Raw genomic sequence first — 19,024 nt, 5'->3', positions numbered from 1 at the left:
TCGTGTTAATTATTGGCCCTCGAGGCTGAGGTCCTCCAAAGATTGTGTTTATCACCGACCCCCGGGGTTGGGGGTTTCGCCCTTGATCATCCTAATCCTTTGTACGATCATCAAAGTTACTTCTTCCACTATTATTCCTATCTCTTCCATCTCCAGTATACTTGCTCAGCCTTCCTTTCCGAATAAGGAATTCAATTTCATCCTTTAGTTATCGGCACTCAACAGTGTCATGACCAGCATCCTTGTGAAATCTACAATATTTGCTCTTATCTAGCTTAGCAGGATCAACCTTCAAGGGCTTACGCCAACAAACATCCTTATTTCTCTCGATTTCCATTAAGATCTGACTTCTAGGAGCATTCAGTTTAGCATATTCGGTGAAATTTTTTCCAAGTCCTCCCTTCTTCGGGGTTGAATCAGCATTTTGCTCAGTCCTAGGATATTTTTCCTTGGCATTGTATTCTAGATCAGTCTTTCGCTTCTTACCACCGGCGGGTTCGTTATTCACCACCGTCTTTTTCATACTTTCCTCCACCTTAATATACTTTTCGTCCCTATCTTGGAGCTGTAACATACTTTCAAGGGGCGCTTAGCTAAGGACATCTTGAAGAACTCATCTCTTGTTCCCTGATGCAGCGTTATCATTGCTACCTTGTCGTAAGATCTGGGACCTTCAAGGCTTCCTTTGTGAAACGATTCAGATAATCGCTCAAGCACTCCTTTTCTCCTTGTGCAATGCTCATGAGAGATGCTGAACTTTTCTCATGTACTCTACCACTGATGAATTGCTTAATGAAAGCTTGACTTAGATCTCTGAAGGACCCAATTGAATTCGGTGGAAAACGACTATACCACCTTTGAGCCATTCCCGACAGGGTTTGAGGAAAGGCCCGATACTTAATAGCATCGTTCACGGGCTATAACAACAGTGCATTAGAGAATGTCTTGATATGATTAGCGGGATCTCCAGTACCATCATATACTTTAATGGTGGGCATCTTAAACTTCCTTAAGATGTGGGCATTCATTATCTTTTTAGTGAATGGTGGAGTTGGATCATCAGGATCCCCTAGGGGCATAAGATCACTTGAATCAGCCTTTGGGACAACAACCCTTCTTGTTATTGGACCATCCAGGTCTATGATTGGAGGAGGGTCTCTCCGACTAAGAGCAAGTGGGGGTTTTGGGGTCAGGTGTGCCTCCAGGTCGCGCTTCAGTCTTTGGATCTCAGCTTCATGAGCCCCGATCCTCCCCTGTACTTATTAGAGATTCATCCCCCGGGTGCTCCTAGGGCGCTGTTTAACATCAGACATCGGTTTTTTACCAGCACGCCTCCTTCTCGGAGCCACATCATCATCCGATGATTCATAATATCTTTTAGTATAAGGTCCAGAAAATTCTTGATCCTCCAAAATAGGAGCTAAACCGCGTATGTATTGGGGCATCCGCCCTTGTGCTTCACTCCGATTGGAGTGTCCACTTCCTCCAACCTCGGGGTATAGGGGAATCCTGTAAGGAGAGTTAGTAGTCACAATTGTTGAATACTCATACCCAACGAGTTGAGGATTCACAGGTGCATGTAGCTGCTGAAATTGGGGATTCATCCCTTGAGGAGCCGGGGGATTCGTCCCTTGTGGCTGAGGCTCAGTTGCTTCCACCAGGGTTCCTCCTTGGGTGGAGGCGTAGGTTGAGTGCGGGGTATCTCCATTGTTGATGAAATTGTTTGGGTCGTCCCAGTAGGCGTTCCTTCAGTGGCGTTATTTCTGCTTCATGTGTTCACCATGGTTGTTATGTTGTCTCACAGACGGCGCCAAATATTATGGATATAAAAATAGGGTGTATTTATTGCGAGGGTTCGTGAGTTTCAGGCTCGATTTGACTGCTCTTGAACTTCGTGACTCGATCTGCCTTCACAATATGCCTACATACCTTGTTGTTTGCTAATGATCAAGTCAAAAACATAATTCTTATTTATGGGGTGAGACCCCTTATATAGGCATGATATGCCTTTGAATTGGATTAGGGTTAGGAGACTTGGTGGACAAGTCTCGGATTTATAGTGGATTTTGAAGTCCTATAATGTAGTAAATTGATTCCCTGTTCCATGGGGTTTTTTGGAGGTCAATCCCCAAGGAATTATATCCCCATTTGGATTCCACCTGTCAGCTGTTTTTACCCATATTAATTAATTATGAAATTAATTAATATTCAGAGTTTTTGGACCCTTCCAAATGGGCTTTATTATCGGCCCAAACCGGATATAAATAATGCGATATTAATTACTCAACCATGGTTTATTTTACTTCCTATCAAGTTGACTTCGGTATTAATTAGACTTATATAGATGATATAAATATGAATTAGAATTCAAATTTGTAAAACACTTGACTTTAATAACATATAGTTTAATATGAAGTATTATTAAATTAGCGGATAAGTTAATTTCAATATCGATTAGAATTAGAATGACCGACCAACCAACCAAACTTTTAAATATTGATAATATAGATATAGATATCTATAATATCTATATAATAATTAAATTATTTGTTATAGTAAAGATTGTTATAGAAATTAATTAAATAAAAATTTAAATTAATAGATTAGGTTGACTTCGGTATCAATTAAAATAATATAGATGATATCAATATGAATTGGAATTAAAGTTCGTAAAAGACTTGACTTTAATATCAAATATAATAATACCTATTTTAATATGAATTAAAATTTAAATTGGCAGAGGAAGTTGATTTCAATATCGACTAGAATTAGAATGACCAACTCACCAACCAAACTTTCAATGTTTCGTCTATTATAATATAGTATAGATAGTATATATAAATAGATGTCTCCTTATATATCTAGTATAGATTATGTCTTCTTATTTATTTAGTATTGAGCACTGTTGTAAAAAGCGAGAATCGGACTTAGTCGGTGGAGGCACCTGCCAGAGATTAATCGGGTAATCGGGATTAATCAGAATGATTAATCGGGTCATTCATCAGAACTAATTTAATAATATTTTTATTTATAAATAATAATATATGTAATTATTTTACTATTTTGATTATACATATATATTTTTTATAAATATTTATACAAACAACTTTTTATATGAAATACTATTAAAATAAATATAATTTTAATATCTAACTTATGAATTGAGATTAATTTGAGATGAAAAATTAAGAAAATTTATTATTTAACCATTTAAAATAGTAAATATGTATAAGAGATTATTAATTTTATTAAATATTTTACAAATTTTAATTTTCTTGAAATATTTTAAAAAAAATTATTTTTTTAAATATCTTTTCAATTTTTTACCTATGAGTCAGATTTTTGACCGATTTTCTTAAAAAAATGATTTTTGATCCGATTTTCGCTTAATCCGTTCGACTTCCTGCCAACAACAATTAATCACCGGTTAATCCCGATTAATCGCCGACTTTTAGAGCACCGATATTGAGTAATTATGTCTACCGATTTATTTAGTATTAGATTATGTATCATTATCTATTTAGTATTGGGTGTTTGTTTCATATTAAAGTGATTTTAATTTAGTTTTCCTTACCACTTTGCAATAAATACCAAATAATATTGATCATTGATTTTGTTTTTAATCTAACGGTCTGTATGATTTATGTCTTCTTATTCATTTAGTATTGGGTAATTATTTCTCATGATGAATGTATTTAGTATTAGATTATGTTTCCTTATTTATATAGTAAGTATTGGGTGTTAATTACAGTAACAAACTGGTTTTAATTTAAATTTTCTTAACACCTTTGCAACAAATACCTAATAATCTTTATTTTTAATTTAACGATCTGTATGCTTTATGCGATGAACCAAATATCCTCCTTATCTATACTATACTATTATATACTCCCTCCATTTTTTAATATATGATGTTTGACTTTTTGGCACACATATTTAGGAGGGTTGACCACATAGCTAAAATTATTATATTTATGAAATTCTTTTTTTGAATAAAAAATATGAGATCAAAACTTTTATTCACAAAAAGAATTTTTAAAAAAAAAATTATTTTAACTATATGGTCAAACCTCTTAAACATGTGTGTCAGAAAGTCAAACGTCATATAATAAAAAACAGAGGGAGTACTAATTATATATAGGATATATTTTGATTTCATCCATCTATAAGGAATATTGTAGATCATCTTCTTGACAAGAATGTTTATATCTAACATTTTTATAAATATTAATAGTACTGTATGTTATAAAATCGATTATTGTAGATCACATTATCGATATAAGTAATTGTTGACGGAGGAATTTGGGAACAACAAAACTTGAGGTTAGTAGCCGGAAACAAGATCTGTGATGGCGGTTCTTCGTCGAAAACGTGAACAGTAGTCGGTGGATCCGATGAATAGTATTCATCGGAAAAGATGAACAGTGTTTGGTGGTGGTGATTATTGGGGGCTGAGATTGCTTAGGGTTAGTGGTGGCTCCTTTGCGCTCTCGCTTCTGACCCCTTACAATGTGCCTACGTACCCCTATTTATAGGGGATCAAGCCCACTTAGTTCTTGGGGAACAAGAAACCTAATGGGCTTAGATTTCTTATCCCGAGGCCCAATGGGAAATCCACTGGAAACCGTCTTCTACTAGCTTTAGGAATATCCGCCGATGAGGCCCAACCACAAAGGCCCAAGGCTCGTCCGCGGCTTCGAGACTTCACGGATAAGGCATCTCCCTGGCCAAGGATAACCCTCCGCTACCAGCTGTTTCTCTAGTCCACGGACGCAGGTATAGCTGTGGTTCACCCCAAATGTTGGACGCATCCTTATCCCCCGAGAAGGAGCCCCTACCAGATTACAGGACAAGTGATCCCAAGCTTTTGGGTGCAAAGTGCAGGATACTTCGAAGTCTCCCAACGAGGACACCCGTTGACTACAGAGACAGAGCTCCCAAAGCACACACCAGAATTTCACCCCACATCCCCAATGAGGACACCCATTGACTACAGGAGGAGGCCTTCAGTCCAGGCATACCCCTGGAGGTCTCTGACCACCGACACCGCCTTTCCTGTAGATATGCTACAGGAAGGAGTTCTTTAATAGAGTACCTGCATCAAATAGGTCAGTAATAACATTCTCCATCTTCCTTGAATCTTCCAGAGAGTTCATCCAAGTAGCATGTCAAAATTGTACTTATATGTCAAGTAGAAGTTAAGGGTGCGCCCTTACATTCCTGTATGTTGGCGCCGCCCTGTGTCATCAGCCTTTAGTCTCTTCCTATATCATTCTACATCATAGGGCGCGCCCTAAATTATCCATCGTTAGGGCTCGCTCCAATTCTGTCCAGGCCAAAGTGTAGGTCTGTCAAAGCAATCATGTCCAAGTAACCCGTCCAAGGAGCCTTCCTTGCCCAAGGCGCGCCCTAAGGCTCACTACAGAACAGGTTTCAACTAAGAAATTTCTCTCCTCCTTTTCGATAATTGGGTGCGCCCTCCTCTACCATGTTTGAGGGCGCACCTTTAATACATGATAATCACAACTGTTAATCAGCTACTCAGTCAATGGGGCGCAATATTTGGGCGCGCCTTCTATTTATGGAAAGTCAATCTTATCTTTTTCCTAGATTTCAGGCGCTTCTCCTCTGATTCTACTCATTTTATCAATCTTAACCTGAATATTGTTTATACCAATTTTTTGGCATAACAACTACCCCCAAATTCCATATGTCATTGAAAATGGGATTGGAATTTTTTTCATCCTTATTAAAATCCGTATAAACAAATCTTCCAATACTTTTTACAGGGCGCGCCTTAAACAGGGCGGACCTTCCAATTTTTTCCCTTTAAAGTTTTATAATAATCAAATAAGGCACGCCTTGAATAGGGCGCGTCCTAGAAGTTTAAACGGTTTAGAAGCAGTTCTCCTCATTATTTAGGAATTTATAATTGATGTGACTGTTTTAACAGCTATCATCCTTTTACTATAAATACTAGTCTCAATCAGTCATTTTTCTTTTACTTTTACTCTCCCCCATTTTTCTTACTTTCTCTCTCTTCCCGAAGGCTCCAAAACCCAACGGCATTGTTCCACTCGGAACCAATCTTCTCTGTTACCATTCTCCAAATCTTTTCCAGCCAACTTCTTCCCCATTCGAAAAGGTATAATTAGCTTCTTGTATTTCTGAATTTCAATAAGTAAATCATTCTGCATGTCATGTTTCTATTTCTGTTCTTGATAATGTACATAAAATGGTGTATGTATATGTGTATGTATATGTGTAATTTCAAATTTTGTTGTTTTAGATCCAAAATCAATGGGCCTAACTTCTAAATTTGTGTTTTTGAGAATTTCAATCGTTACTGACAATTTGCACATAACCATCTGTGCTTTTAGAATCCACCAGCAACTTAGGACGCGCCCTATCTTTGGCTTATAACCTGTATATGACCAGAATAGGGCGTGCCTGTTGTAATAAAACAGACTCTTATTAATAGGTTAAGATTTTCTTGATGGCGCGCCTCTTGTTAGAAGGCTTACCTTAGAAGGGAGTTGACATAGACCATAGAAAGTACTCTTCTCTTACACCTTCCACCTATCTTTCCAATTTTCTGTACACTTTTGTATCTCGTTCTTTCATATGGGGCGCGCCCTCAAAATTTCTTTTGGTTTTCTTAACAGCTGGAAGACGAGGGCACGTCCTCTCCTTTTCACCCTTTCAAGGATTTCCTTACCAATTTGGGAATCTATTCTCCCCCAAACGCTTACTTCAACCCCCAGCCCCCAGACGCTCACCACACTCCCGCATTCCTGAACCGGGTGGCGCGCCTTCTTCAAGACTCTAAAAAGGGTTTCTTAATGGCGGATTTTTCAGAAAGCTTGTCCACGGACAACATCCCTTTATCTCATAGACACGGGAAACAGAAACTAGTCCAAAAAGAGAGGTCTCCGGCCCCTACTAGTACAGAACTAGACGATGATGATTGGTTTGAGAGTTTAAATGCTGATAGGTATAGGGGTGTTGAGAGGGGTGTCAACGTAGGTGCAGGACCTTCTAAAGTATCCTACAAGGCTGTATCCCCAAGCCCATCTCCTCAACAAACAGAAGGCGCGCCTACTTCTCCCATCCCCGAGGGCGCGCCTGAAGTAAGTGTATCACCTCTACGTGATGAAGAAAATTTCTTTGACGAGGACTCCTTCCAATTTTCTACCTCTCCTGAGCCTTCTCCAATTCCCTTCCAACACTAGGAAGTTTCTGATAGTGAATTAGACTTTGATTGGGACGAATTCGAGCCATGCAATGAAGCTGTGAAGAAACGTTTCAGGAAGGAGCACGGGAAGCTTTTCTGCGTGGGCCTGTCCTCAGCTTGTTTAGATGAGCAACTGGGATGGCTCATGGGATTTTATGACATGGAGGGCATATGGGCGCGCCCTTTAAGCATGATGCGGCCCCATATCTTCAATTATGGGAGAAACTTTAAAATTCCCAGAATGGTGACCAGCCCCAAGCTGGTATCTTTGGGTATAGGCGCGCCCTTACATCCCTTCCTTAGAGAAGTGATAGAACTGTACGACATGGCTCCCCTCCAACTTTCTCCCAACAGCTATAAGTTTATCCTGGCTTTGTTCATCCTCTATATGGACTTGGGTTTTCCTCAACCGTCAATGGCGGAAGTTGCTTATTTTTTCAATCTGAGAAAATCGGACCATGGGTACTACTATTTGGTGGTGGACAGGCAGCACAACAAGAAAGGTTTTTCCTCTGGCAAGCTTAGCCATGAAAAAGGTTGGAAGGAAAACTTCTTTTACCTGTACGACGTGCCCAGAATAAGGATAAGATTTAACAAGTCACCAAGTAAGGGTGCGCCCTTTATTTTTTTTCCTTGTGTTATTTCTATGTTCTTTCTTTCTTTTCTCACCCTTATACTTTTCAAGATAGACCAACGTCCAAACCCCTTAAAGGCGAGCCCAAAAAATGAGCTGAAGCCCTCCTTAGAGTGGCTGCTGACAGGTGGAACTTAAAAACCTTAGTCACCCGGACCAACTTGATGCGAGTAGGAATTCTTTCTGACCAAGTAGGAATGAAGTACAAATATGTAAAATTTAGGAAGGGTGCTCCTGTTTCTCGTGTTATTGACTTAGACAGTGAAGAAGAAGAAGAATAAGAAGAGACAGATGAGGGCTCTCTGCAAGGCCAAGATCCTTCAGGTTCCTTAATTGTAGAATCTAAAGGTGCGCCCTCCTACTATTGGCGCGTCTTACTTCTCTCCTGTTAACTTTTTTTTATTGTCATACTGGATATAAATTTCTGTTTATTTAATCTTTCCGCCTCTCAGGGCACGCCCTCTTACTTTAGGCCTAGCATTTTATACATGTTTATCAATATTATCTTTATCAATTGCTTTTATTTATTGCTCTATTCGACATACTTAACTGTCATGCTCAACTAACATGTTCTATGTTTTGTGCAGAAATGGCTCCTCCAAGAATCCCCAAGTCTTTCGGGGCGCGCCCTGATGACAAGCCTAGGCCCAAGCCAAAGAAGGATGCTCCTGCAGCACAGACATCCATCCCAACTTATGTTCCCATTCCTCAAACAACACCTGCTCCAAAAAGGCCCACAATTGATCTCATAGAGAAACAGGGCGCGCCTAAGAGGCATAGAGCAGAGGGCGCGCCTTCTGGCTCTTCTGCTGCCTTGAATGCTCTTGGCCCCATGGGTTCCCTTCATGTTTTAGATGAAGAAGTGGAGCAGTGGCAAGCCATGGATTTGGGAGATGCTGTTCGTGCTTCAATAAAGGCATCTTGCCAATTGTTCATCCACTCCACTCGAGTGGTGGACAGGTTACTGGAAGAGGGGGCGCGCCTAGAGAGGTTGCAGGGCGACAACAACATTTTGAGGAACACCCTCAAAGACAAAGACTTTCTGCACGCCAAGGACATTAAAGCTAAGGACTCTGAGATCTCTTTTTTCAAGGATGAGGTGGCCAATCTTACTTCTCAGCTAGAGATTGCCAACAAAAAGGCTACCTCTCTCCATACTGAGCTTGGTGCAGCCAACTTGAGGATTGAGTATCTGGAGGAGCAGCAGAAACTAGGCTGGCCTGATGAGAAGAGGGAAATATCTGATGAGGCATTTGCCAATGGTTTTCACTTCTACAGAGTTGGTTTTGTGGCCAATGATCCTGATTACTCCTTTGAGAAGTTTGGGGAGGAGACTGTTGCTGAGATGGTGGAATTTAAGAAAGAGCATGATGCTGAAATCAAGGCAAGGAGAATAGAACTTGGGTTGGAGGAGGAAGAAGGTGAGGGCGCGCCACAAGAGGAAGTTCCCAAGGACGCGCCTGAGGTTGACCCCACTGTCCCTCTTCAATCTATTCCTCCAACAGGCCAGTCTCAAGGCGCGTCTTGACTTATTTTAGTTGTTTTTAAGTTTCAGATACTTCTGAGGAGTCAGCCCTCTTTTGATGCTGTGCAAAGTTGTGTGACTTATTTTTCTGCTACTCTTTTTTGCATCATGACCTTTTGTGTGGCTCGACGTTAATTTTATCTTTTCTCGTATGTATAAAAATTTGTTAAGGCACCTTGATTTTTCCCTTGGCTATTATATGTTTCCATGGATTATGTTACTATAGGGTGCGCCTTTTAACATATTCTCGAGTGTAATTTCTTTTTATATGATCTCAAAGTTGTCATCGTATCATTTAGATCTAACAACTCTTTCTTCGTAGTGTTTAGATATAAGGGCGCGCCATATTGCAAACAATACATACTTTTTCTCAGAAATGCCTTTGCGATTTTTTTACTTACTTATCAGCCCAGGGGCGCGCCTTAACTTGATTAGCTTTTGCTTGAGCTAATTTTGTTGTTCATGTATATTTGTTCCTTTCACCCTTGAATATCATGTTTATCTTGAAGAAGAAATTACTAGGCAGGGCGCGCCTCAACATAGGGCGCGCCTCTGATATTTTTCAAATGAGAAATTTTTTATGTCAAACAAATAAAGCAGTTTCAAGTAACTTTTCTCTTTTATTGATAATGCGCTCTAGTGTGTAAATTACACCAGTCACATGGCTACTATGCTCTATGGGGAAATTATTTGAAAAAATTTCTTCCTTCTGCTATTTCCAAGGTTCGCAGTCACATGTACTACCCCCCTAGGCTAGGAGGAATTTATTTGCTACTAGCCTAATACATAAGAATCAAAATAAGAAAATAAGGGGGACACAGCCACACCCTACTGATAATACTTCTGTAAATGTTCTGCATTTCATGCTCGAGGAATAAGTTTACCATCCAGATCTTCTAAGCGATAGGCCCCTTTCTAGAGTATAGCTTTAACTTTGTACGGTCCTTCCCAATTAGCTCCGAGCACCCCGTGCTGAGCTATCTTAGTGTTAGGCATAACCTTTCTCAACACGAGATCTCCAACCTTGAACGGTACGGATTTCACCTTTTTATTGAAATACCTTGCGACCCTCTGCTGATACGCAGCGAGCTTCAATTGAGCGTTCGCCCGGGCTTCATCTAACAGATCCAAGTGGAGCCTCTGGTTAACTTCCGCATCTTCCTCGATGAACGCATCTCTCCTTAGAGATCCTGCTCCTACCTCCATGGGAACCATGGCCTCATACCCATAGGTCAACAGAAAAGGGGTTTCTCCTGTGGTCGACCTAGGTGTCGTGTTGTAAGACCAAAGAACCATGGGCATCTCTTTTGGCCAATCCCCTTTTTTCTCTTCTAACTTTGCCTTCAAGGTATGTTTTATGATTTTGTTTATGGCTTCGGTCTGACCATTACTCCGCGGATGATAAACCGCGGCGAAGTCTTTTCTAATCTTTAAGTCCTCACAAAGCTTCCTTAACTCTTTACTATCAAATTGCTTTCCATTATCTGAGATGAGTTTGTAGGGATACCAAACATGCATACTATGGAATTGAACACAAAATCCCTTATCTTCTTTGCCGTGATCGTGGCTAGTGGCATAGCCTCTGCCCATTTGGTGAAGTAGTCCACAACCACCACGGCGTATTTCACACCCCCCTTTGCTTTGGGTAACTCTCCAATGAGATCAATTCCCCACATGGCAAAAGGCCTGGGGCTTGTCAGTGAGGTAATGGTGGATGTCGGGGTGTTGGAATAGTTGGCGAACCGCTGGCAACGATCACAAGCCCGAAAAAAATTGAAAGCATCTTTCCTCATAGTCGGCCATTAGTATCCTTGTCTGAGCACTTTTAATGCTAAAGAACCACCCCCCGAGTGATTACCACAAATCCCTTCGTGCACCTCTCTGAGAATATAATTTCCTTCTTCCATGTCCACACAACGTAACAGTGGCTGGTTAAATCCCCTCTTGTATAGTACCCCGTCATATTCGACGTACTTTGCGGCCTGGTACCGAAGGCGTCGAGCTCGTAGTTTATCCTCTAGTACAACTCCTGTCTGAATATAGTTATGGATGGGAGTCATCCAGCTTTCTTGTGGGATTTCTTGCATTTGAAGCACCTCCACCTCCGGAATACTTGGAATTTCCTGGATTCCCAAAGGGATTTGTCCAAGTTGAACGTTGTCCATCTGTGAACCCATCTTGGCTAAAGCATCTGCATTACTATTTTCTTCTCGCGGAACACTTTCTAGTCTGGCATTTGAAAATTTTTCCAGTAGGCGTTTTGCACATCTCATATATAGCTCCGTCTGCGGTCCCCGGGCTTGGAATCCTACATTGACCTGGTTCACAACTAATTCGGAATCACTCCGCACTATCAAATTCACGACCCCTACCTCCAGAGCTAATTTCAGACCGTTGATCAAGGCTTCATACTCAGCATCATTGTTGGTAGCATAAAACTTGAAATGGATAGCACTCATCAAGCGGTGCCCCTCCGGAGTGATCAAGACAATCTCGGCACCTGACTTGTTGTTGTTTACGGCCCCGTCCACATGTAATGTCTACAAAGGGTGGGGGAGTTCCTGCTTCTTTTCATCCTGATGACTTTCTTGCGAGGTTGGTTCTGCCAGCACTATGGCCTTATCATCAACTTCTTCATCGAACTCAAGTAAGAAATCGGCAAGCGCTTGTCCTTTGATTGTCGTGCGAGGACAATATTCCAAATCGAATTGCCCTAGCTCCACGGCCCATTTTAACATTCTCCCTGACGATTCGGGTTTATGTAGGATATGCCGGAGCGGATAAGCGGTTCGAACTTCTATTCGGGGAGCCTGAAAATACGGTCTTAGCTTTCGTGCCGTAAGAATAAGAGCGTACACTAGTTTTTCCATGTTGGTATACCTGGTTTCCGCGTCCAACAACCTTTTGCTTACATAGTATACAGGCCACTGGTGGCTTGCTTCTTCCTTTACCAATACGGCACTAACGGAATATTCAGACACCGCCAAGTACAGAATCAATGTTTCTCCGTCTTCTGGCTTGGCCAACATCGGAGGATTTCCCAGTTGTTCTTTGATTTTCAGAAAAGCTTCTTCACAGTCAGGAGTCCATAGAAAATCCTTCCCTCTCCCTTTGATTGCTTTGAAGAATTTTTTGCACCTATCCGACGACTTCGACACAAATCGATTTAGGGCCGCGATCCTTCCTGTCAGACTCTATACCTGTTTGACGCTGGTGGGAGATTTCATGTCTAGCAGAGCTTTTATTTTCGCCGGGTTAGCCTCAATCCCCCGGTGGTTGACCATGAACCCCAAGAATTTCCCCGACTCCACGCCGAACACGCACTTCTGCGGGTTTAGTTTCATCCTATATTTCCTCAGAATATGGAACATTTCAGCTAAGTCGGCGATGTGATCTTCCGCCCTTTTCGATTTCACGAGCATGTCATCCACATACACTTCCATAGTCTTCCCAATCTGCTTCTTGAACATTTTGTTTACCAACCTTTGCTAAGTGGCACCAGCATTGATCAGACCAAATGGCATTCCGATATAGCATTAGAGCCCTCTATCAGTGATGAAAGAGGTGTGCTCCTGGTCAGGCTCATACATAAGGATCTGGTTATACCCGGAGTATGCATCCATGAAGCTGAGTAGAGCATGTCCTGTCGTGGCGTCGACCAACTGATCAATTCTTGGTAGGGGAAAACTATCTTTCGGGCATGCTTTATTCAGATCGGTGAAGTCCACGCACGTTCTCCATTTGTCGTTGGGCTTTTTTACCAACACCGGGTTTGCTAGCCATTCTGGGTAGAAAGATTCCTGAATTAGTCCGACATCTAGGAGCCTCTCTACTTCCTCTGCCAGGGCTATAGCTCTCTCTTCGCTTACGGCCCTTCATTTTTGTCGAACCCCCTTATGCTTGGGGTCGATATTCAATCGGTGGCACATTATTTCTGGATCAATTCCCACCATATCAGAATGGCTCCATGCAAATACATCAAGGTTAGCCAACAGAAATATTGAAAGACCTTCATTTAACTTTGGTGCCAACTGGGACCCTATTCTCAAAACCTTACTCGGGTCTTTTTCATCAACAGGGATTTCAATCGTATCTTCTGTCGGCCCCATCTTTTCCGTCGGCATTGGTATCCGGGGATCCAAGTCAGGAGAATCATAGATCTCATTGTCTTGTAGAGAGGGTGCATCCCCTTTAGGAGGTGCGCCTTGCGTAGTAGATACATCAACTTCTTTAGTATGTTTTGCGGGCAAGGGTGCTCCTGCTGAGGGAAGGGCATCACCCTGTTCGAGGCTCTGCAAGACATCGAATCTCCCTTCTAAACGTTCCCCATGGAAATCTGTTTGGACTATGGTATCCATCGCCTCCTCTTCTTCCAACATCTCAATTCTTATTGCGTCTTCCAAGTACAACATTGTCGGGGGCAACTCGGAGGGATGTCCATCTTCTTGCTCAACATAATAGTGGACTCGGATTTCCTCGGTTGGTTGCTCAATGCTTTTCTCCCGATCTACGTCCGGAGTATCTTCGGCGTGGGAGTCTTTTCTAAAGCCTTTCATAGCTTCCCTGTAGCACTCCCGAGAGTCATACTGGGAACCCTTTATACTTCCCACCCCATTCGGCGTTGGAAATTTGATAGTTAGGTGATGGATTGAAGTGATGACTCTCATCTCCCACAGAAAAGGTCATCCCAATAACACGTTGTGGGACGATTCCTGATTCGGGACCTTAAATTCAAGCATCTTTGTTACCGACAATGGGCTTTCCCCCAGAGTACATGGCAGCCGAATCGACCCCATGACTCTAACTCCTGCGCCTGAAAAACCATAGACCCGCGAGTCTTCCCCCGACATATCCTGATCAGGTAGTCCCGTCTTTTTGAAGGTGCTGTAATAGAGGATGTTTGCCGAGCTTCCATTATCCACGAAGGCTCTATGGACATTCTTGGTTCCGATTTGGATGGAAATAACCAGCGCATCATTGTGGGGATGATGTACCCATCGAGCATCTGCTTCTCTGAAGGTGATATCCATGGACTCACCCTTAAACACCTTGGGTGGCCGAGTTTCCACCCTATGAATGTTTGTGAGAGGCCTGAACCGGGCTTCCCTAGCGTATTTTGCCAAGGCTCGGTTGCTGCATTCCATTCCGGGATCTCCCCCATAGATTGTTCGGATACTGCCATCCCTGACAAATTTATTTTCCTCCAGGGTATCATTATTTGCCCCGCGCGGGGATCGTCTTTCCTCTTTCCTTGTTCTGTCATCCTTGTGCTTCCTTACTTCCTTGACTACCCATTCTCTGAGGTATCCTTCCTTGATAAGCGCTTCGATTTCATCCTTTAAATGTCGGCACTCATGCGTGTTATGTCCAGATGATTCATGGTATTCACAATATTTTTTCTTGTCTTTGCTTTGCCATGACGATAAAGCTTCAGGTTTTCTAAATAGCCCTTTATTCTTGTTTATTCGTAGATATGCTCGATAGATGTGACCAAAGGTGTGAACCGTCTTGTCCTGTAATCATAGTTTGAGGGAGGACTCCATCCCCTCATTGTGCTTGCTGTATTCACCCGGTCTGGGCTTCGACTACTTCTTCGGTACCTTGGGCTTGGAGACCTATCCCTCTTCCTTCCTTTGCTTCTCTGACTTGACTGTGAAGTCGGTTGCATCTCTGCCAGAGATTGTTCTATAGCTTTAAAAGATTCTGCCAAAGCGAAGACATCTGCTAGAGTAGCCGGGTCTTTCCCTTGCAAGTGCTTCCAAAAGTCCGAGTCAACCCTTAATCCTGCGATCAAGAAGCTTTTCAGGGCTTCGTCTGATGCCCCCCTCACGCTAGTAGACTCAGTGTTGAACCTCTTGAAGTACGATGTCAAGCTTTCATTTTCTCTTTGCCTAACATTGGCAAGAGTTGTGACAGAGGGCGTGTATCTCACCGCGGCTTGGAACTTGGTTAAGAACAGAGTTTTCATCTGATCCCATGAGGTGATCACTCCTGGCCCGAGCTTTTGAAACCACTGTTGGGCGCTTTCTCTAAAGGTTGCTGCCAAAAGGCGGCATCGAGCCAAGTCCGGGACTTGGTATATATCCATCTCTATATTAAAGCGACCCAGAAATTCCACCGGATCTGAGTTTCCGTGGAAACGGAGATCGCTAGTAGTGTTGCGATACCCGGCCGGCAATTGTGCCTCTCTTACTGCCACCGAGAATGGGGAAGGGATTTCAGCTGTAGCCGTTACCCTGCCCTCAAGGTGGTTAAGTAGCCTTTTTAGATCTCCCACATTGAACGTTCCCACGCCAGGAATGGTCTACATTTGAGACAGCGGACCTTGGGGCTGCAATGGAGGTATCTCTACTTGAGTCCCCCCGGGAGGGGCTTGCTGCTGGTTCGTATTCTGGGCGTCTTCGGGTATTACAATTATTTCAGGATTTCATTCTTGATTTCTCCCTTGATTCTCTTCTCCACCTTGGTCGCAGCCCCGGGCCGTACCGCGATCATAGTTTTCTACATTTTTGTGATCATCATATTCCGTATAATCATAGCCATCTGCTTGGTTATTCCAGCGGGAATCAAGGTGACCGCGGTAATTGCCACATCGGTATCCCTCTAAATATCTACCTCGGCCTCCACCTCTTCCTCTCCATTGAGGCCTTCTCCAGCGACCGTTTCCATATCCACGCCCATATCGATCCAGCGATCTGCGGGGAGGAGCTCTCTCATGATCGCGGTGCCGCTCCCGATTTTCCTGAGAATTCAGGGGCACACGCGTTGGATCGCGGTGCCGCTCCCGATTTTCCTGGGAATTCAGGGGCACACGCGTTGGATTGCGGTGCCACTCCCGATTTTCTTGGGAATTCAGGGGCACACGCGTTGTATCATGGGGCGTTACATCTCCGCGATCAACTTCTTTCTGCCATTCAAGTAACACCATTCTCAAATCATCATCACCCAAGCGAATCCCCAAGCGATCTTTCAAAGCTGCGAAGCCCTGTTGCTGATTCTCCGGTATCGACTCCGCCTGTCGGCGTTCCTCGAGACTACATCCAGACCGGTGCGGATGGGTGGCTCCCCGGGTGTCTGTCTGCAGAATTTCCCGTCCATTTGCATCTGCTTCCACTAGCTCGATGATTGGGGATGTGTCATTAGAATAGTCCAGGCGTCGCGGCGTTATCGGCACACGCCCTCCCTCAGTGCGGCCATGGCCGGCTGAGACATCCCTATTAGTCATGGGTGCTTTTCCAGGGGCATGAGTCGCCCGGTTGTGGCGAAGACCCCTTCTGGCCTTGCGCCGTTCCACGGTGCTCAACCTTGAATCGAAACCATTCAAAGCATCGCCCATGTGATACAGTTGTTCCAACAAGTCGGCGTTGCTGATGAGCACAGGTGGTTGTCCTCCAACCTCCGGCGTGGGACGATCAGTCATTGGCGGAACGTAGGGTTCATATTCATAGCCATGATCAGAATCTTTTTCAGAACTTCCATCGTAAAAACTTCCATCATGATATTGAGACATCCTTCCTCCCAGATGTAGATCTTGATTAGGCCCCTCCTTCTAGCGCCAATTTGTTGACGGAGGAATTTGGGAACAATAAAACTTGAGGTTAGTAGCCGGAAACAAGATCTGTGATGGCGGTTCTTTGTCGGAAACGTGAACAGTAGTCGGTGGATCCGATGAACATTATTCATCGGAAAAGATGAACAGTGTTTGGTGGTGGTGATTATTGGGGGCTGAGATTGCTTAGGGTTAGTGGTGGCTCCTTTGCGCTCTCACTTCTGACCCCTTACAATGTGCCTACGTACCCCTATTTATAGGGGATCAAGCCCACGTAGTTCTTGGGGAACAAGAAACCTAATGGGCTTAGATTTCTTATTCCGAGGCCCAATGGGAAACCCACTGGAAACCGTCTTCTACTAGCTTTAGGAATGTCCGCCGATGAGGCCCAACCACAAAGGCCCAAGGCTCGTTCGCGGCTTCGAGACTTCACGGATAAGGCATCTCCCTGGCCAAGGATAACCCTCCGCTACCAGCTGTTTCTCTAGTCCACGGATGCAGGTATAGCCGTGGTCACCCCAAATATTGGACGCATCCTTGTCCCCCGATAAGGAGCCCCTACCAGATTACAGGACAAGTGATCCCAAGCTTTTGGGTGTAAAGTGCAGGATACTCCGAAGTCTCCCAACGAGGACACCCGTTGACTACAGAGACAGAGCTCCCAAAGCACACACCAGATTTCACCCCACATCCCCAATGAGGACACCCATTGACTACAGGAGGAGGCCTTCAGTCCAGACATACCCCTTGAGGTCTCTGACCACGGACACCGCCTTTCCTGTAGATATGCTACAGGAAGGAGTTCTTCAATAGAGTACCTGCATCAAATAGGTCAGTAATAACATTCTCCATCTTCCTTGAATCTTCCAGAGAGTTCATCCAAGTAGCATGTCAAAATTGTACTTATATGTCAAGTAGAAGTTAAGGGCGCGCCCTTACATTCCTGTATGTTGGCGCCGCCCGGTGTCATCAGCCTTTAGTCTCTTCCTATATCATTCTACATCATAGGGCGCGCCCTAAATTATCCATCGTTAGGGCTCGCTCCAATTCTGTCCAGGCCAAAGCGTAGGTCTGTCAAAGCAATCATGTCCAAGTAAACCGTCCAAGGAGCCTTCCTTGCCCAAGGCGCGCCCTAAGGCTCACCACAGAACAGGTTTCAACTAAGAAATTTATCTCCTCCTTTTCGATAATTGGGCGCGCCTCCTCTACCATGTTTGAGGGCGCGCCTTTAATACATGATAATCACAACTGTTAATCAGTTACTCAGTCAATGGGGCACAATCTTTGGGCGCGCCTTCTATTTATGGAAAGTCAATCTTATCTTTTTCCTAGATTTCAGGCGCTTCTCCTCTGATTCTGCTCATTTTATCAATCTTAACCTGAATATTGTTTATACCAATTTTTGGGCATAACAGTAATTATCTTAGGAAATATTGGAGAAATAAAGATAAAAATATATAATAGGAAGGGCGATGGCCAATCAAGGAGTTGAACTTCATGTCAACACTAAGGGGGGTGTATTCAATCTAGATTTTAAAGGATTGATAATTATCTATGGATTTTGAAAGATTTTTGTTGATTTCAATTCGACATGGATTTTAAGTGAGTTGATGGAAAATGTTATAGAGTCTTGATGATTTTAGTTAAATTTTTCTCAAATCCATCAAAATCTCATGGAGTTTAGAGAGATTTCAAAGGATAAAAAATGTACTAGCAAATCCATCAAAATTCACAAAATTATCAAATAAAAAAAACTCCATGGAATTTTGAATACTATCATATTTTGATGGATTTTTTAAAATCCAAATTGAATACCATCAGATTTCAAAGGACTTTTTAAAATCTAAATTGAATACCCTCAGATTTTAAAAGACTTTAAACAATCCTGGTTGAATACCATCAGATTTTAAAGGATTTTTTAAAATCCAAATTGAATACCCCTTGATTTCAAAAATCCTAAAAAATCCTTTAAAATCTTGAATAAATACACCCCTCTAAGTAAGTGATTGAGTTACATGTTTTGACTAAAATTATTTGATAAATAAATGTCTCAATTAAGTTCTTGGATTATTTATTTGAAAA

At 42.7% G+C, this 19,024-nt stretch overlaps 1 protein-coding gene across 1 annotated transcript; it reads right to left on the bottom strand.

Moving 5' to 3' along the window:
- Window positions 1-11,195: 11,195 nt before the first annotated feature.
- Window positions 11,196-11,852, bottom strand: LOC141691292 (uncharacterized). Its single transcript, XM_074496026.1, has one exon. It carries the CDS (start codon window positions 11,850-11,852, stop codon window positions 11,196-11,198), a length of 657 nt encoding a protein of 218 aa, XP_074352127.1.
- Between the last annotated feature and the right edge of the window lie 7,172 nt (window positions 11,853-19,024).

This window comes from Apium graveolens, chromosome 10, assembly GCF_009905375.1.
Source record: "Apium graveolens cultivar Ventura chromosome 10, ASM990537v1, whole genome shotgun sequence".
NCBI classification, from domain to species: domain Eukaryota; kingdom Viridiplantae; phylum Streptophyta; class Magnoliopsida; order Apiales; family Apiaceae; genus Apium; species Apium graveolens.
The sequence above is the reverse complement of the archived record's forward strand: the minus strand, read 5'-3'. Positions and strand labels throughout refer to the sequence as shown.

Coding starts and splice junctions, on each gene's coding strand:
- LOC141691292 (XM_074496026.1), bottom strand. CDS start 11,852: ATGAGTGCTATCCATTTCAAGTTTTATGCTACCAACAATGATGCTGAG.